The sequence below is a fragment of the Fistularia commersonii genome, chromosome 12 (genome assembly GCF_037954325.1).
Source record: "Fistularia commersonii isolate RoL2024-O1a breed Wild chromosome 12, RoL_Fcom_v1.0, whole genome shotgun sequence".
NCBI lineage: Eukaryota > Metazoa > Chordata > Actinopteri > Syngnathiformes > Fistulariidae > Fistularia > Fistularia commersonii.
The window spans coordinates 9,047,351-9,065,791 of NC_141295.1; the positions used below are offsets into that span (position 1 = coordinate 9,047,351).

At 41.4% G+C, this 18,441-nt stretch overlaps 2 protein-coding genes across 4 annotated transcripts; both read left to right on the plus strand.

The window, feature by feature from the left end:
* Positions 1-520: 520 nt before the first annotated feature.
* On the plus strand, positions 521-3,797 carry LOC147228715 (type-2 ice-structuring protein-like). Of its 3 annotated transcripts, none has more exons than XM_086156092.1 (6): positions 521-691; positions 767-883; positions 2,017-2,114; positions 2,212-2,343; positions 2,954-3,062; positions 3,553-3,797. In XM_086156092.1, the coding sequence occupies exons 2-6, from the start codon at positions 811-813 to the stop codon at positions 3,618-3,620; spliced, it is 480 nt and encodes a 159-aa protein (XP_086012218.1). In that variant the 5' UTR covers positions 521-691; positions 767-810; the 3' UTR covers positions 3,621-3,797. The 3 variants fall into 3 exon arrangements, with proteins under 3 accessions (XP_086012218.1, XP_086012217.1, XP_086012216.1); XM_086156091.1 differs by having other exon boundaries at positions 522-691; positions 2,014-2,114; XM_086156090.1 differs by having other exon boundaries at positions 551-691; positions 1,990-2,114.
* A 4,253-nt stretch (positions 3,798-8,050) lies between these two features.
* rfc1 (replication factor C (activator 1) 1) lies at positions 8,051-18,352 on the plus strand. The gene is made up of 23 exons (XM_086156880.1): positions 8,051-8,156; positions 8,535-8,660; positions 8,744-8,816; positions 9,196-9,306; positions 10,057-10,364; positions 10,470-10,541; positions 11,304-11,381; positions 11,462-11,806; positions 11,900-12,013; positions 12,138-12,317; positions 12,686-12,790; positions 12,879-13,275; positions 13,415-13,530; positions 13,623-13,737; positions 14,274-14,362; positions 14,466-14,603; positions 14,858-14,953; positions 15,046-15,299; positions 15,414-15,531; positions 15,658-15,803; positions 16,792-17,005; positions 17,607-17,795; positions 17,929-18,352. The coding sequence occupies exons 1-23, from the start codon at positions 8,154-8,156 to the stop codon at positions 18,013-18,015; spliced, it is 3,474 nt and encodes a 1,157-aa protein (XP_086013006.1). The 5' UTR covers positions 8,051-8,153; the 3' UTR covers positions 18,016-18,352.
* Positions 18,353-18,441: the final 89 nt, after the last annotated feature.

An 18,441-nucleotide genomic window follows, 5' to 3' on the forward strand; every position in this document is an offset into this window, starting at 1 on the left:
CGTTGTATCTCCTTGTACTCCAGTCAGTTCTCTACGGTCCCCTCAATGTTCTCAGTGCTGCTTTGTCACCAAAGTCATCCTATGGCATCCTATGCTGTCTGGCTACACTCTCACCTACAACTGCTTTGCAGTCACTAAAGTCTTTCAGGTTACCTTGTTGTAATGAATGTTGAGCATAAGCAAAGTAAGAGGTATCATAAGTTGCAATGTTGTCCTTATTACTGACTACACCACAAAAATATGCGCACCATTATGTCTGGACATGGTGTTTGTTGTGGACGGTCCACGAGGATTAAAAAAGTCCAGTAAACTCAAGTTCAGATGAGGGCGGCCATTCCTCACGGTAATGAAATAAGACCTTGGGAAACTGGTTTATCTGAGCCTCCAGTTTACCAAAGTCTTATTTGCTCAGTGCAGTGACACTTCTATTTAATTACATACGGTAAATGATCAATCTAGGTACACAATTTTTCACTGATTCATGATGTATTATAAGATTCCAATTTCAGATGTTCAGACCCCTCAAGGCATCAATGCTTGCATCCCATTGGGAGACACAGTACAAGCAGGGTGATCACGGGATCCTCTGCTACTTGACCTCTGTACAAATAGTGAAATACCTGACTGTGTGTTTTGATTTCATCACTCTAGCAGGACAACAGAGGCAGGATACAAGATAATACTTTTGCAGGTTTGCTACCAGACTCATTTTATCAATTTCCTCTCCCTGGTGACTGCCATATTTGCTAACTTTTCTCTTTGAAAGTTCCCAGATCTTTTCAAGGACTGGCATTCCTCTTGATAATCACAATGATATCTGACAGAAGGACATTGGCAGTGTCTCTAGTCATTTGTGCCATGATCACAATGACAAGTGCTACTGGTAGGTTGCAGTTCAATTAGTTATTTGTGTCTTCATTCATTTGCTTATGTACAGTATATCACAGATTGTATTCAAAGACATTATTATATAGTTTGATCGGCAAACATTATCCAACATCAAAAAGTCATATGCTCCATAGTATCTGACCATTATTCAGAAAGCACAGGAACATGGTTAATATTTTGTATTTTGTACTGGGGTGTGACACTTTCATTTTGTGCAATGTAACTAATGTTTGGCTCGGACTGAAATCTTAGAAAGGTATATCATGAAAGTACAATTATAGAGATACAATTGTAGAAGTGCTATGTCGATTTGTAATTAGTCTCAAAATAGACTTCAACATTGAGCACATTAAATGCATAAAATGTATCTGTTAATACTGAGAAAAAAATGACTTAACATTTCTTCGATTTTCAGCTTTAAAATTCAATTTTAGAGACATTTTCAGATTATTTAGGGGCTCACTTTACCTCAGTTGCCAAAAACCAAGTTATGACTTTGTGTTAGATTTAAATTGTTGGTTGATTTGCTGAACTTAGTTAGTATATTGGAATGGCCCTATTTCAACCCATATGGATATTTTGGTATCTGCATATTATTGTTAAACCTTCATGTTTCAGTGTGGTTTTCTTTTTTGGTAAATATACAGAAATAAAAGGTTTTAAAGACCGCAGCACTAGATAAGAAAAGGCACCCCCAGCCACTACCCTAGAGGGTGAATGGTTGTATGTATCTATGTGTGGGCCAGTGATTGAATGGCTACCAATGGGGATAGGCTGAATTCATGATAAGAGATATAGATCATGAATTTATAAATAATGTGGTTAAAGTGAACCAATAGAATATTAAAATATATTATCTCTCGGGACTTCTGCAATACTAACTTTTTTAAAATATGAATTTGTACTGGTATGATACAAATTGACCTCCTAAATCGCATATTTGGTCCAATCAATTGAGAGACACAAGAATATCTTAAATACATTTACTTCTTTTATTGTGTAATAAGTATTGTGATTTTTCATAGTTCACTTGCTTTGCAGTTATCTTGGTGTGTTCATTACTTATGGATCAAAGTGTAATTGTACCCACTGGTGGTTAAGCATTACCACTATCCTTTTCCCCAGCAGACTTGTCTGCCAATACAACTTGTCCAGGTAATTGGACTCAGGTCAATCGTACATGTTTCCACTATGTTAAGGAACCAATGAACTGGGCCCATGCACAGGTATTTTTTGACAATTTGGATACAGAATTACTTCGATACGAATCTTTTAATCATCCTTCGAATGTAATACTTGAACATTTTATCTTTTTTTTTTTAGGAAAACTGTCAACACCACGGTGGGAACCTTGCATCGGTACAAAGTCAGGAGGATGTCCAGGAAATCCATAACATTATATCTTCTAATGTTCTTACTAAGGAAGTGTGGCTTGCAGGCTCCTCTTGCCAGGAGGTAATTTAGCTCAGTTTGTGCTTTACAAAGTGTTAATGTAAAACACACACACACACACACACACACACACACACAAACACACACACACACACACACACACACACACACACACACACACACACACACTCATCCTATTCTATTTGATATTCCCGGAAAAGGGCAACAGGTTGTCAGGATAAAGCTTTAATCATATGTGGTGAAGGAATTACACACGTACATATATAAAAAAACAGGAAATTACAAGGTCATATTGAACATTTTGAGGTAATTCCATACTTACAGACCACAAAGAATGTTCGTTTAAGCACTTACTTGTAGGGTGGTCACCACATCTTCAGGTTTAACCTTTTACCTTAGAACCTTTATTTGGCTACAAAGAACCATTGTAATATTTATGTAAATAACCAATAAGCTTCAGTAACATTTGTAAATTTAGTCACGAATTCCGAGCCTTGAATTGAGATAGTTTGAAAAAAACAGCAGAAAAAGTTTGATGCTAGAACTTGAATATTTCTTGATACAGGGTCTCTACTACTTCCAATCTATTATGGGCCTTTGAATTTGTTTTCATATGTGAATTTTAATTTCCCCCCTCCCATTTCTTCTGTAGGTAGGAGAATGGTTCTGGTATGATGGTTCAATTTCCAAGTTCACGTACTGGTGTCCCAACAAACCTGAGAATATACCAACAAAATGCTGTATGAAGACTTCTTCAACAGGTAATTCACAGAAATGATGTGCTTAAATTTCAATGTTTGATACATTACTTGATAGCAGCATCATTTTCTTCATTGCATTCAATCATCAACCGTTGGTTTGATAACAAGGCTGTACAGACTGTTCAGAAATTCCTGCATACCGGATTACTCATATTCAGTATTAAGAAAGCCTTGGAGATTGACTATGCCATTTTTCTCTTGCAAAAACTGAATATAAGTACCCTTTGCAAACAAGCCATCATAATATGGCTGATTTATTGGAAACTTCAATGTCTATTGTTACTTCTTGGAGTAAATTATCAGTTTTCTGCTCTCATCCTAAGTGGACATTTTTAGCGGCTCATAAAAGAAACTATTCACATGACCATCCTGTAACTGTATTGTAATTCAAAACAGAAGACTGTCTGTTCTTTGTATTTTTGAAATACTGATGGATCCAAGACCTGCTTCATGTAGAGCTCAATGGTGCCCTGTGTTTTCACATTCACAGATGACATCTGCTGGGATGAAAGCGAGTGTTTCCGACTTCTCCCATCAATCTGCCTCATCCATCTTTGAGTCTTTAGGGAACGGGGTGACCTGCAACAGCAGTGTATATCTATATATTCCATTGTAATAATGTAATTTCTCAAAAAGTCTCTAATTTCATGCTTTTAAAATTTTGAAAAAAACAAAAGCATGGGAAAAACGACTGTAATTGACTATCATTTGCAAAAAATAAATGACTTAATACTATTCTGTTGTACAAATATCTTTTTTTAATTAATCAGGGAAATAACAATTTAACATATAACTGAGAATGACCACAAGAGAGCTCTCCTAAATGCAACCACTGTTCTTCCCAACCTACTATAACTTGCTACTAACCACCTCCAAAACAAAAAGAGAGCAGAAAAATAGCAGAGCCACAGCTATATAGAAAAAATAAATAAAAAAAAAAAAACATACAGCCTCCAACCCTGCTTGCAGCGCCAAAAAAGTAACCCACCTAAAGGCCACTGGGAGTACAACACAGGTTGAGTTATTCAATAGAATGAATGAAGAAAGGAAGGAAGCTTATGTGCAGAAATAAGTCAGTTTTACTAAGTTATAAAAATCTAAAATCCAAGAAGATAACACTGTCTTGGCGTGTTGTTTCTTCACCACTGGCACAGCTAAGTTGTACAGGAGCTTGCCTTTTGGTGTTTTGCCATGTGAATGCAGTTTCAAAAACAAAAAAAAGGGAATCCTGTGCTGTGCGCTACCGGTGTCACGTCATGTCACATGGCCATAAGGCTACCTAAAAATTAAAGTGCCAGTGTTTGCCGTCACATTTGCGTCCCACCGCAGGCCAACGTGCAAGAGGCATAACGCTTGCTCGCCAACCAGTGTGGAACAGAGAAACCCGGACTCTATAGTTATTGTCGTCAGTTACTTTAATAAAGGAAACCCCACCATTAACTCCCAAAATTCAGACAGTATATTTAATGCCCGACCAGAGAGAAGAGCATTCTGGATTACTGTTACACCACAATAAGCAGTGCTTATTATGCTGTCCTCCAAGCTGCACTGACTCTCTGGCCATGGTCCACCTGCTTCCTGCATGAATGCAGAAACTAAAACTCTGCAAACCTGTTATGAGAAATCAAAAAAGTAGACCAATGAAGCTGTGGAGGATCTCCAGGACTGCACTTACTGGGATGTTTTCAGGTCTGCCACCAACGATCTGGACAAGTCTGCAGAGACTGTGACATCATACATCAGCTTCTGTGAGGACAGCTGTATTCCAACATACACCAGGGTGAGTTATAATAACGACAAAACCCTGGTGACAGCAAACGGTTAAGGTTGGAAAACAAAGCAGCATTTAGGAGTTGGGAAAGAGTCATGTGCAGACAGGCAAAGTACTGATTTAGCAAGGTTGTGCAGGAAGCTAAACAACTGTATTCAGAGAATCTTCAACACCAACTCTAAGCCAATGACCCTGCTTCTGTCTGGAAAGGGTTGAGACCCGGCCCCCACTCCATGAACAATACACGCCTGGCCAATGACCTGAACAAAGTTGTCGTTTTGAAAGACAGTGGGACAGTCCTGATTCCATCCCCCGTAACACCATTCTCCAGCACCAGCCCACCAGCCCCACCTTCTCCATCACAGTAGAAGGTGGGGCTGCCCCACATCCCCTCCCCCTCCCCTCCGCCACCCCAGCAACATGTCTTTCCATGAGGGAAAGACAACCACCATCACCCTGATCTCACTTTTATTTTTCACATATTTAATGCCTGTTACATGTTATCTGTTTAGAGCCATCAGCCAAAGCAAATTCCTTTTAGCTGCAAAATTACTTGGTAAATAAAGGAATTCTGATTCTGATATTGGTTGAAAATTATTTGCAAATCATTGGATTCTGATTTTATTTACATTTTACACAATATCCCATCTTCATTGGAATTGGACTTTGTATATTCAGTTACATCTGACTGAGATGTTTTTTTTTAAAGATAACTTGCCACACTTTTGTCATACTGTGGAAATAGCTCAATGCTTGTTGCTGACAGCTGGAGGTAAGTTTTGACAAGAGGGGACTGAAATATAAACATATCAGCATCTTATTACATTTAGTTTTGATGTATTCTCATCATGCCCAAGCCATAAAAAGTTGATGGCTTTAACTTTTTTTTCCAATTTGCAGTCCAAAATCTTCTTCTTCTTCTCCTTTTGGCTTTTCCCTTCAGGGGTCACCACAGCAAATCAACTTACCCATCAACTCCATCTAACCCTATTCTCTGTATCCTCCTCTCTCACACCAACTACCTTCATATCCTCTCTTACTACATCCATAAATCTTCTCTTTGGTCTTCCTCGAGATCCCCTGCCTGGCAGCTCCAATTCCAGCATCCATCTACTAATATATTCACTATCCCTCCTTTGTACATGACTGAACCATCTCAGTCTAGCTTCTCTGACCTTCTCTCCAAAACATCTAATATGTGCTGTTCCTCTGATAGACTCATTCCTGATCCTATCCATCCTGGTCACTCCCAAAGAGAACCTCAACATCGTCATTTCTGTGACCTCTAGCTCTGTCTCCTGTCTTTTCGTCTTTGTAACTGTTTCTAGGCCATACAGCATCGCTGGTCTCACCACTGTCTTGTACACCTTTCCTTTCATTCTGGCTGACAGTCCTCTATTGCTAGTACCCATGACACTTTTCTCCACTCATTCTAATTTGCTTGAACCCATCTCTTCACCTCTTTTCCACACTCTCCGTTGCTCTGTATTGTTGACCCCAAGTACCTGAAATCCTCCAACTTCTTGATCTCCACTCCCTGTAGCCTCACTGTTCCACTGTTCCAGATCCTTTCATTCACACACATATACTCTGTCTTGCTGCAACACATTTTCATTCCTCTCCTTTCCAGCGCATACCTTCACCTCTCTAGATTTTCCTTTGCTCTCACTACAGATCATAAGGTCATTTGCAAACATCATGGACCATGGAGATTCCTGTCTAACCTCATCTATCAGCCTGTCCATCACCACCGCAAACAAGAAGGGGCTCAGACCTGATCCCTGATGAAGCCCAACCTCCACCTTGAATTTCTCTGTTACCCCTACAGCACACCGCACCACTGTCTCACATCTAGCATACATGTCCTGCACCAGTCTAACATACTTCTCTGCCACTCCAGACTTCCTCATACAATACCAGAGCTCCTCTCTTGGCACCCTGTCATATGCTTTTTCTAGATGTGCAAAAACGGAATGCAGCTCCCTCTGGCTTCTAGCCTTACTACCTTTCCACCTGGTCTCCTGGACACACTGTATATCCACCTTCCTTTGCTGCATCATATTGAACAACTCTTCTTTTTCCTGATGTAGTCCCAATATTCAAAGTCCCCACTCTCAGTTCCAGACTCTTGCCTTTCCTCTTCTCTCTCTGCTTCCAAACACACCTTCCCCCTCTCCTTTGACCTACAGTAGCCCAGTTTCCATTGGTTCCCTGTAGGTCATCGGTACCAATGGCGGTCGTTGGCCTCGCCCGATCTGGTATCATCTGGTTATTACGATTGATTTGCATGTTTGGTTTTGGCAAAAGTTTTATGCCAGATGCCCTTTGTGACGCAACCCTCTGCATTTATCCGGGCTTGGGACTGGTTCAGTGAGACACCGGCCCCAACATATTTGCATTTTATTGAAATCTTGACCACTTTTTCCTTATGTGATAGAAAAACACATTTCTTAGTCTTCATGGTCACACTGACGATTATTATGGTAACGAGACTTGCTTCCCACACGTAAGTTTATAAACAAAACAAAAAAAAGACAAAGTGCCACAGTGATCTCATTGCAGAGAATATGTAATGCTATTATAATTGGGTTGATGGGCATTTAGGAGTCAATGAAGGCAACATATTGCTTTCAAGTGGAGCCGAAGATGCCATCAGCCACAAAATAAAACCAAACACATGATACAAACATGCGTCGGGAAGCATTGTCATCAACTGGATACGCGTCAGTGGTTGCCTGGATATTTTTGATCCCCCTATTTTATGTTCTTTATAAAGGATTTTAAATTATATAAAAAAAATCCTTAAAATGTATGGAAAAATGAATACAAAATAAATAAAATAAAAAAAAATATGACTGATATTCCTTTAGAATCACAGAGTTAAATACATATTGTATTCCCCTTGCCATTTATATATTTTTATTTTTATTTTTTTCTAGAATTAAACATTTCTCACAGGCCTTTAACGCTGTTTAATCTTACAGTTGATTGATTGTATACCAAATGAATGTCCTTATGTTCCCTCATGCCTGTTTGTATAATTGGCATTCGATTATATTCAGCCATGTTATTTTTTTGGTATATGTGCTCAATAAAAATTATAAAAAAATGAAAATAATAATAAAAACAAAGATGTTCTCAATCCAACTGCGTCACAATCGCGGGGAGCACGCAGCAGAGTCGCAGGTTTTTGACGCAACCGCTTTACTACGTCATCTTTGTGCGACGATCGAATCCCGCTTCGCGCCAAGCAGTTGCGCGATTTTCCTCGTTTTCCAACAACTAACCGAGCCTTAAAACTACGGAAGAACACGTTCACAATGGTAGGTTGCATATTTGTGCATTCGCTCGGATAACGACTTGTCATGTTAAATCAAGTGGCTGAATTAAGTGAAAAGAAGCCATTGTTTTGTTAATCCACTCGCCGCAAGTTGAACGACAAGCCGAGCATCCAGTGCTTGCAGCAAACTAAATGTTACACGTTTGTCATTTAACCGCCACCTGCTATGTTGGCCTGAATCTAAAGTTTATCTATTGTTTAGACTCTAAGCAATAGCTCCACGCTATCAATGCACACAGTAGATATATAATTTGTAAAAGTTTCATTTGTCTCAGGAAATTCGTGCAGATAAGTTCATGGGCACCCTTTCAGCGGCTGTTGAACCGCGATCGGATTAAACGCTAAACATGTTTGCTCGCAGGACATCAGGCGGTTCTTTGTGCCGACTTCAAGCAAGTCCGCAGCGCAGAAGTTATCTCAGAATGGGAGCACCAATCCCCTATCTTCAGAAGAGGGTGTGAAGAAGAAGACGAAGGACGCGATCAAGGCAAGGGAATGCCGTCTACTGCTGCCCATTATGCATTAACTCCCCGGTTTATATTGTCATTATTTCCTCTGCATGTGCTTCAGGCCAAAGGCTCCAAAACTGAAAAACAGAAGGATGGTGAGAAAAAACGGAAAAGGCGTGTCGTCATAGAATCAGGTAATATCAGGGCTTTCAAAGCAGATAATAAGAATTATGTTTTCTTTCACTGAACCCATTCTGGGTTCTCTGCACTGTATGTATTGCTTTGTGGTTTCTAGTGGTTTCGCGAATCACCCTGCTCCTGTTATGAGTAACAGTCCACACGATTTTCATTTAGTTGTAGCATATCTTCAAAGTGTCCCATCCAAATTAACTTATAGTCTTTGCGACTTGAGATTGTTTGAAACAATTCTACAACTTTTGCAATGGATATCTTGCAGAAAACAACACAATTCCTGAAACGCGCGATCGTAAAGACAGACACTCACGCCGTGGCATCTGTTGTGCTTGCTCAGTTTTGGATTAACAATGCATCTTGATTTTCCACTCTGTCCAGACTCGGAGTCTGAGGACTCAGGAAGGAAAAGATCATCTGAGGCCAAGCAGAAGACATGCAATGCAAAACAGCCACACAAAAAAAATCCAGTCCAATACATATCTGAAGAAGGTAATATTAATGTGATTTATTGTTGTGCTGTTGGTATAAATATTCGGGCGTGGGAAATGACCAGGCCAAGAAATCAGGAATCTATTACAGCACTGATAAAGAAATTGTAGAAAAATTGAAAATAAGTAAATAAATACATCGAACAAACACTGCTCCGTGAAAGAGGAAGATGTCATGTCTTAAAGGAGTTCAATGACCTGCTGTTTTTGAAATTAAGCAAATATACCAAGAGAAAAAGATAATAATAACATGTAAATAAACCCAGAACCCAGAAGGCTAGGGGCAGTTTGGAAGAGAAGATGAAATTTCTTTATTTTGTCACATTCAATTATACATAAGGCACAAAATCAGTGAAAGTTTTCCTCTGCATTTAACCCATCATGGGTGAACGATGAGCAGCCCTTTAGCCGCGCCAGGGTAATAGTTTGGGCTTCAGTGTCTAGCTCAACTACACTTTGCTTTGGAATCCAACCAGGAACTTTGGTTTAGAAGACTGGTTACCACCTAGGCCCATCCCTGCCCAAGAGTCAAATGTCCCGTTTAGCATAGGCAAAAGGCACCTTAGGGACTGGATAGACTACCTGGTAATATAAAGATATATTATAGCATGTTTTAAGTATTTTTGTAAGGGAAGCCTTGAAGTTGATCTCGTATGACTAAAGTAGAGAGAAGGAAAAATGACTGGTTGCTGAGATGTTTTTGATGATGGAAGTATGGTAATTTTATGGGGGGCTTTAATTTGCTTTATAGATTCTGAGAGTGACAGCTTTCAGCCCTTGAAGAACATTCCCAAATCCAGACAGGATGGCAATTCACAAAAGACTAAGCCTGATGCCAAGGGTTTTCATCCACGTGCCAAGGAAAGCACAAAGTCTCCCAGGAGATCCGCTTCCCCTCAGGGAACAACAACTGTTAAGTCTCCCTCAGTTCCTGTCACCCCTAAGTCTGTGCCACCGCCGGACCCCAAACCCACCCCCACCACAGCGCTTGATTACTTTGGCAGAGGACACATTCAGCGTTCAGATAAGAAGCTGGTAGCCACCAATAAACGCAAAGCTGTGAGTATCAACAGAATTTTTCGACGATGGCTTTCCCCCCAAAAGTTGCAACATCTATCCATTTTGAATAAGTCCCTTGCCCTGCATTGTCCTTCTCTTTTTCAGCCAACCCAGGACTCGGATGAGCTGAGTGACGAGCTCATTGCTCAGCAGCTGCAGATGGACGAGGATATGGAGGTAGGCTTATCGCTAGTGCTCACATCTACAACTATATAGGACTGTCTCAGAAAATTATAATATTGCGATAAAGTTCTTTATCTTCTGTAATGCAATTAAAAAAACAAAAATTATTTTCTTATGATATTCTAATATTTTGAGATAGGATTTTTGAGTTTCCTTAAGATGTAAGCCATAATCAGCAAAATTAAAATAATAGAAAGCTTGCAATATTTCAGTTGATTGGTAATGAATCCAGAATGTATGACATTTTTGTTTTTGTAATTGCGTTACGGAAGATAAATAACTTTATCACAATATTCTGATTTTCTGAGACAGTCCTGTAGATTGATTAGTACAATTACAATGATAGAAAATTAATTCGCAACATCTGAAAATGAGGAAGTAGTTGAAAATATTTTCTTTTCACATCCACACTTATCAGGGCGTTATTTCTAAAAATAATAATAATTATAATACTATTTTATAGCCTCCATTTTTAAGTGAATGAATAACATCTGTCATTTTCATCTGTGAGTTGGATAAATCAAGCAGTATGAATGGGTTACAATCTGCTTACACATGTTTCTGCCCTCAGAACTGTAAAGAACTGTCACAGATTCATATGAAATCGTCTGCTATACTAAACTATTATACATGATATTGTGTGACTGTGAGATAAAATGTTTGGCAAAGACTTCCTGAATTTAGATGTTAACACTAATTTCTTCCTCTGCTTGTCCTTGGTCATGCTTTTGTTTTGCAACTCTTGACTCTTCTCAGCTAGAAAAGCAGGTTCATGAAGATGAGGAATTCGCAAAGACATTGGCCATGCTGGACAATGAGCCACATTCGAAGAAGGTGATTTTAAAACGCCAACTGTAAAGCTACATAAATTTATGATGTCACTGTTTCTTGAACATTTGCCCACCCTTCACCAGGCACGCAAAGGCTCTGACGCTAAAGAGCTTTCTGCTGCTCCCAAAAGGACCATTACTGACAGTCCAATAAAGACCAGCAAAAGGCTAAGCACAACAGAGGATGTGATGGGACCTTCTCCAAAGAAGAGCCCTGTCGCTGTCAAAGTCAGCTCTAAACTGGCCAGGATGAAGGAAAAGGATGACGAGAAATGTAAAAAAACACAGAAAAAAACACAAATTTCACCTAAGAAATGTGAAATTTCCCCCAAAAAGGAGCCCCTCTCTTATGCGAGATCAGAAGTGACGTTCACACCGAAATCAGGGACCACACCCACTGCACTAAAAACGTCTCCCAAGAAACCAGAGGTGGGCCGTCCATTTTAAATTACCTTTCATATGGATGACTGCATTTCCAAGTAGCGGTGCATTTAATGCCCTCCTTTATAAATTTGTAAACAGAGTACAAGCACGAGTCCAGATGATGCAGAGAAAAAGAAGGTCAACACATCTGCATACAGAAACTACCTCAACAGAGATGGACCGCGAGCTCTTGGATCCAAAGAAATCCCTAAAGTAAAAATCCAATGAGTCTTCAGAGGCCATCATTGAAAGCATTGACAGAAAAGTCTTCAAATCACTTGTAGCCCTTGAAAAACATGTTCCTGATGTATTTTATGTGCCCCCCCCCCCTTCCCAGGGTTCAGAGAATTGTTTGGAGGGCTGTGTGTTTGTGCTGACGGGGGTCCTAGAGTCGATGGAGCGGGACGATGCCAAAACCCTCATCGAGCGCTACGGGGGCAAAGTGACAGTCACCGTCAGCAAGAAGACAACCTACCTGGTCCAGGGCAGAGACAGTGGGGTCTCAAAGCTCGAGAAGGTGAGAATTCAGATGTATTGGAACATTTTCTGAAATATATTTTGGGTTTTGGGAATTGAATTAGGTTAAGTTGTGATTTGTAATTTAGTGTATTAGATATCAGTAAGCAGTCATGTCTAATTCCATAACAGCTTAACCCCCCCTCAACACACACACACACATACACACACACACACACTTCTTGATGGCAAGCTGCCATGCAAGGTGCTAACCAGACCATCAGGAACATTGCATTCATAATTAATTACAAGGAACACTAGATTTACTGGTAGCCACAATTTAAAAAAAGAAATACCTGTAAATAAATAAATTAAATAAAACAAATAAACAAATAAATTTGTTTTCCCTTTATTGGCTTTTCTGTCCAGGCAGAGAGTTTGGGGACCAAGATCATTGATGAGGATGGTCTATTGGAGCTAATAAGAACCAAACCAGGGAAGAAGTCCAAGTACGAGATTGCTGCAGAAGCTGAGGTTAGACTGGAAAATCTCCCCCGAAAACAGTCATTTACTTTAAGTTTGCTGCTTTCATAGCTAGCTTTCCTCTTCTCCGGTCATTTAGTGTAAAGCTTCAAAAAGCAGGACTGCAAAGTGCACCCCAAAGTCAGAGAAGATATCTCCCTCCAAAGGCAACTCCAGGTCTCCTCAAACTCCGAGCCCGTCAAAGACTGGCCAGGCGAAAAGCCACCTCTGCCAGGCTGCAAACGGTGGCACCCCAATAGGGAGAGGGTCTGGCCACACAGCCCGTAGGGGGCTCGGCCTTTCCAACTCCACAGCGGTTGCCCCCAAATTGTCCTCGAACGAGGCAGGTGAGAGTCTGCTGTGGGTTGACAAGTACCGCCCGTGCTCTCTGAAGGCTGTAATTGGTCAGCAAGGGGAGCAGAGCTGTGCCAATAAACTGATCAGCTGGCTGCGGAATTGGCACAAACACCACAGCTGTGGCTCGTCCAAGACCTCAGGTAGCAAACTGTCTTTGAGTGTTGTTCTTTTTTTTTTTCGAAAACAGTAATTATTTATTTAACCGGGAACCAAAGCCTATATTGTGTCTATGACTTGTAAGAAAAGTTGTTCAGTGGTTTATCATGTGTTTATCTTCAGCAGCCAGGTTCGGTAAATTTGGAACAGGGAAAGACAATGGGTCGGGGTACAAAGCTGCTCTGCTCTCTGGACCCCCTGGTGTTGGGAAGACCACCACGGCAGCGCTCGTGTGTGAGGTCAGTCTCGAGTACATCCCTTTTGCCTGGCCTCTTTCAAATTTTTGATCACAAACTTTGATATTTTGCTGTTTTTTGGCTCTCGCCCGCAGGAGCTGGGCTTCAGCTACGTGGAGATGAACGCCAGCTGCACCCGGAGTAAGAAAAGCATGAAGGAAGTGGTGGCCGAGTCCCTCAATAACACCAGCATTGAAAACTTTTATAAAGGTGAATCCTCCTCTTCCTTTCTCTTGTCCGTCAGTTGTACATTTGAACCATCAAGCAACCTAGACTTTATGGCACGTGTCAAACTCGAGGCCCGCAGGCCACACCCAGTCCGTGTATGAATTATTTTTAGCCTGCATGATAATATCTAATTACTATCAGAGTGGGCCTGCTGGTATATTTTGCGCACTACCGTAATACTACAAGTACTTTGCACTGCTAGTGCGTTGCACGTCTATCACGGGCCCACGAGCACAAGTCTGTGCCTCACTTTTTCCATCAGCAGCCTAATGGAGCTGCTCTCCTGTGTCAACTTTCACCTACCACTGAACAACAACCAAAGAAAGACCAGTGACTAGTGCGCCTCACAGAGCAGCAAACTGCTTCAAATGCATTTCCAATTGAAAACGTTCATTTTTTTGGACTGTATTAAAAGTCCTTTTTTTTCCCCCCATTTTAGTTGTGGTGTAGAGGTGAAAATAATTTCTGTCCGAAGTCGATGTGCTGGTACACGTCCCCTGTTTGTGTGCTCTCTGTAGGTATGTCTGAGAAGGTTACAAGTAAACATGTCCTGATAATGGATGAGGTTGATGGCATGGCCGGCAATGAGGACCGTGGTGGAATTCAGGTAAACACCCAATCCCTCCAGCTGTTGTTTTATTTTGTTTTTTTTTTCTCCTCCTCTTCTCCATCCCTCTTTTGCTATTGTACTGACTTTTTCTTTTGTTCAGGAACTCATTGGCCTCATCAGAAACTCAAAGATTCCCGTCATCTGCATGTGCAACGACCGGAACCACCAGAAGATCCGATCACTGGCCAATTACTGCTTCGATCTGCGCTTCCAGAGACCTCGAGTGGAACAGATCAAGGTACAGAAACTGACATCCTGCGGCGACAAGAAGCCAAGTGACTTGACAGCTGCAGGCAGTTTCATGGAGCTCAAAAAATCCACCTGGATAAAGGATGAAATTGAATGATTGCGAAGATGCTCTTTTAATATAGACAATCCAAATGAAATGTTTTTAAAGCACGATCACAAGAAAGGTGTTCAAAATCTGTACTTTGCGACTGAAGCGAACCCTATTATGGTCTGACTGTTGTTGTTTTTTTGAATATTTTGTAGGCAGCCATGATGTCCATTGCTTTCAAGGAGCGAATCAAAATCCCTCCCCCCGCACTTAATGAAATCATCTTAGCCGCCAATCAGGATGTCAGACAGGTCGGTTGGGAGAAAAGTATCATGTAATGTTAAAAAAGTAGTCAGAAATGTTTCCTTGTCACCCCCCACTTGAACCCACTGCATTCCTCCAGGTGATCCACAACCTGAGCATGTGGTCGGCCAAGAACAAGGCGATGACCTATGACCAGTGTAAATCCGACGCCGCCAGCGCCCGCAAGGACATGAAGCTGGGGCCGTTTGATGTTTGCAGGAGAGTATTTGCATCAGGCGAGGAGACGGCGCGCATGAGCCTCATCGACAAGTCTGACCTCTTCTTCCACGACTACTCGCTGGCACCCCTTTTTGTCCAGGAGAACTACGTGCACGTCCGGCCCACTGCTGCCAAGTAAGAATAGTCTGCCACCTTAGGGTAACTCATCCAACCAGATCCCGGCCTCACCTCTGTTCATACTTAGTTCATACCCCTAAATGTGAATTCCACTCTCTCTGCTCTTGTCAGCGGGGATTTGAAGTCCCACCTTGTGTTGCTCAGCAAAACGGCGGACTCTATTTCCGATGGAGACCTGGTTGACCAACGGATCCGCTCCAGGCAGAACTGGTCACTGCTTCCCACGCAGGTTACACAAACCCCTGGGGCCAAACTGAATTTGGCCCGATGTTCACGCTGGCCATCTGAAGCATGAATGAAGTTTAGCTTACAGTTTGTTGCCTCTTAAGTTCCTGTGTTCATTTTGTGTTTGTAGGCGATCTATGCCAGTGTGATACCAGGGGAGCTCATGAGAGGATACATGAGTTCTTTTCCCACTTTTCCAAGCTGGCTTGGCAAGAACTCCTCCACCGGTAAACATTCACGCCTCGTGCAGGAGCTGGCTTTTCACATGGCTCTTAAGTAAGTAAGAAGAACCCATGCTATTGCTCTCCCTACTTCTTAAACACGTCATGTTAAATGTTGAATCAAGTCAGCTTTGATTTATCTGGTTACAAATTGAGACCGTTTTAGTTATCATCTGACACTTTTCCATTTAGTGCAGGTCTAGTCATTTAAAATGATATACAGAAACCAAGCATTCACCCGTGAGCACTTGGTGACAGTGGTGAGGAAACGTTGCCTTTCACCGGTGCAGAAAGCTTGGACAGTTCACGGGCTTAATGTCGGTGGCTTACAGTCTCAACCGGTTGGGGTAGTAAGAGAGCGGGATAGAAGGGGGGATGTGTGGGTCATGAACGACAAGCAAAAAAAAAAAAATAATGGTGGACGCCTGGCAAGATTGCTGCAGTAGATCAAACCACACCACCAGTGAACCTGCAAAATAAGAGAGACAAGTGATTCCAGAGAAGACCTGAGGATACTATCATGCATTGACGAGGGGAAAAAAAATGCATTTATGATAGGAATAGTGGCAGGAGTAAGAGAAGTTTATCATGGGATTTCCCTCACCAGAGCAAGCCTATGGCAACAAAACTAGCCCATTAAGATCATTCTTAAACAAAACAGATGGTGTCCACACCCTGGATTGAGACTGGTAGATGGTTGCATACAAGAGGATCTTGGGAACACAGGTAGCTCTGCATCCTGGGCGTGAAGCGATCTGACTGCATGGAATTGATCTAATTGTATTAGGACTTTTTGGCGATTTGAAGGATTTTGGATTCTCTGAACTGTACCGGGAACCAATACTGTTCATATCAATACTGTGCAGCAGCATTTTGGATGAACTTAAGACCCAACAACCTGTCAGCACACTCCGATAAGAGAGTTACAGTAACGCAGTGTGAATGAGGAAAAGCCTAAAATAGTTATTCTCCATCTTTTGAGATAGAATATGACAGATTTTAGCAATAGTTCACAAATTCTCCTATGTGTTTGGCACCCGCAGGACAATGAGCAGCAGACAGGCGGTGAACCTGGACTACCTCCACTACCTGCGACAGGCACTGCTACACCCACTCCAGAGGCTTGGAGCAGAGGGGGCTGCTCAAGCTGTGGAGTTCCTGGACGACTACCACCTCATCAAAGAGGACGTGGACAGCGTCATGGAGTGCAGTGTCTGGGGAGGAAACCCAGACCTCTACTCCAAACTGGACTCTAAGGTCAGGGCAGGGTCACCTGGGCTATCATAATGTGTGAACAAAAGACAGCCTGACTAATCTGTTCGGCCTTAACCGTATCAGGTATTACAGAAGGAACTTCTCACACCTGATAAAGGGCCTTGACACATAAGAGACGAAATCTATCAGTTAGAAGCATTCGTGTTACGTGTCATTTATACCCTTTTTTAATGACCAAATGCATTTATGACAGTGTTGAACAATATAAACCTGAAACATATGTGTACAGAATTTTATGGTTTGATTGAAATGACTGGACCCATCAGTCAGAAGACTAAAACAGGTCTAAATGAAAGGTCCTATTTAACCTTTGCTTCATGTTCATGCCGCTAATTCCTGTGCTGCAAAAACTGTTGCTGCAAAACAAGGCAACGTTTATTTTTGTCTCCTCCAATGGAAAAGGAACTGCCAGGGTGCCGTGCACTAGTGCCAGATGCACATATGTCTGGAATAAAAGGATTGTTACACAAGGGCATAGTTTATATTGTTTTACACGTGACATTCAAAACTGCATTGCAACAGCCCTGTGTTGGACTCTATGAAAATGCCTGAAAGCAATGCTGTGTGTTGGTCCTTTCTGAAGGTGAAATCAGCCTTCACACGCGCCTACAATAAAGAGACTCACAAGACACCGTACTCCCTGCAAACTGTGAAGAAAGGCCGCCGTGGAGGAGGCGCAGATCCGGAGCTTGGAGGAGGCGAGGACTTGGACAGAGACACTCCAGAATCAGAGGACGAGGTCAACAGCCTAAAATCTGATGCTATGATCAAAGTAAGACCACTAAAATGTTTGCTAATACATCTGATCCCAAGTCAGCACAGTAAACAATTGTGTTTATAAATTGTATGTGCTGTTGGGTTATTCATTTGTTTCCATTGCATTTTTGTCTCATTTTTTCCTGCAGCAGAAGAAGACCAACATCACAAAGAAGGAAAAGAAAGAGGACTCCGTGAAAGAGAAAGCAAAAGGGAAAAGAAAGGCTAAGAAATAGGCAGAACAGGTTGTTTGGTCTGTCTAAGTTATTTCTGCAGTCTAATCTATAATGGATGAACAAAGAACTTGATGTTGAAAACCAGCCCTGAACTATGCAGTTATCTCAGCTGTCTCATCTTCACACCTCCTTTTCACACCTGTAATCTCCATCAGTGTCATCATGCGTTTCATCTGTGGAGACTGTAAATAATGTTTCTTTAGTGTCTCACTGTTACCTGATGATGTGACTGCCATCAACTCCCGTATGTCTTTTTCTCTCCCGCTTAACATTGAAGACTCATGTAAATGCTTACTTTTGTAAAATAATTCATAATAGAAAAATATATAAATCCAGACTGAGTGACTGTCAGAATGATTTCAAGAAGTTAGTGAACGTGTTCTCAATGGTATCCAGATATTTCAATATCTTATGAAAAACAGATCA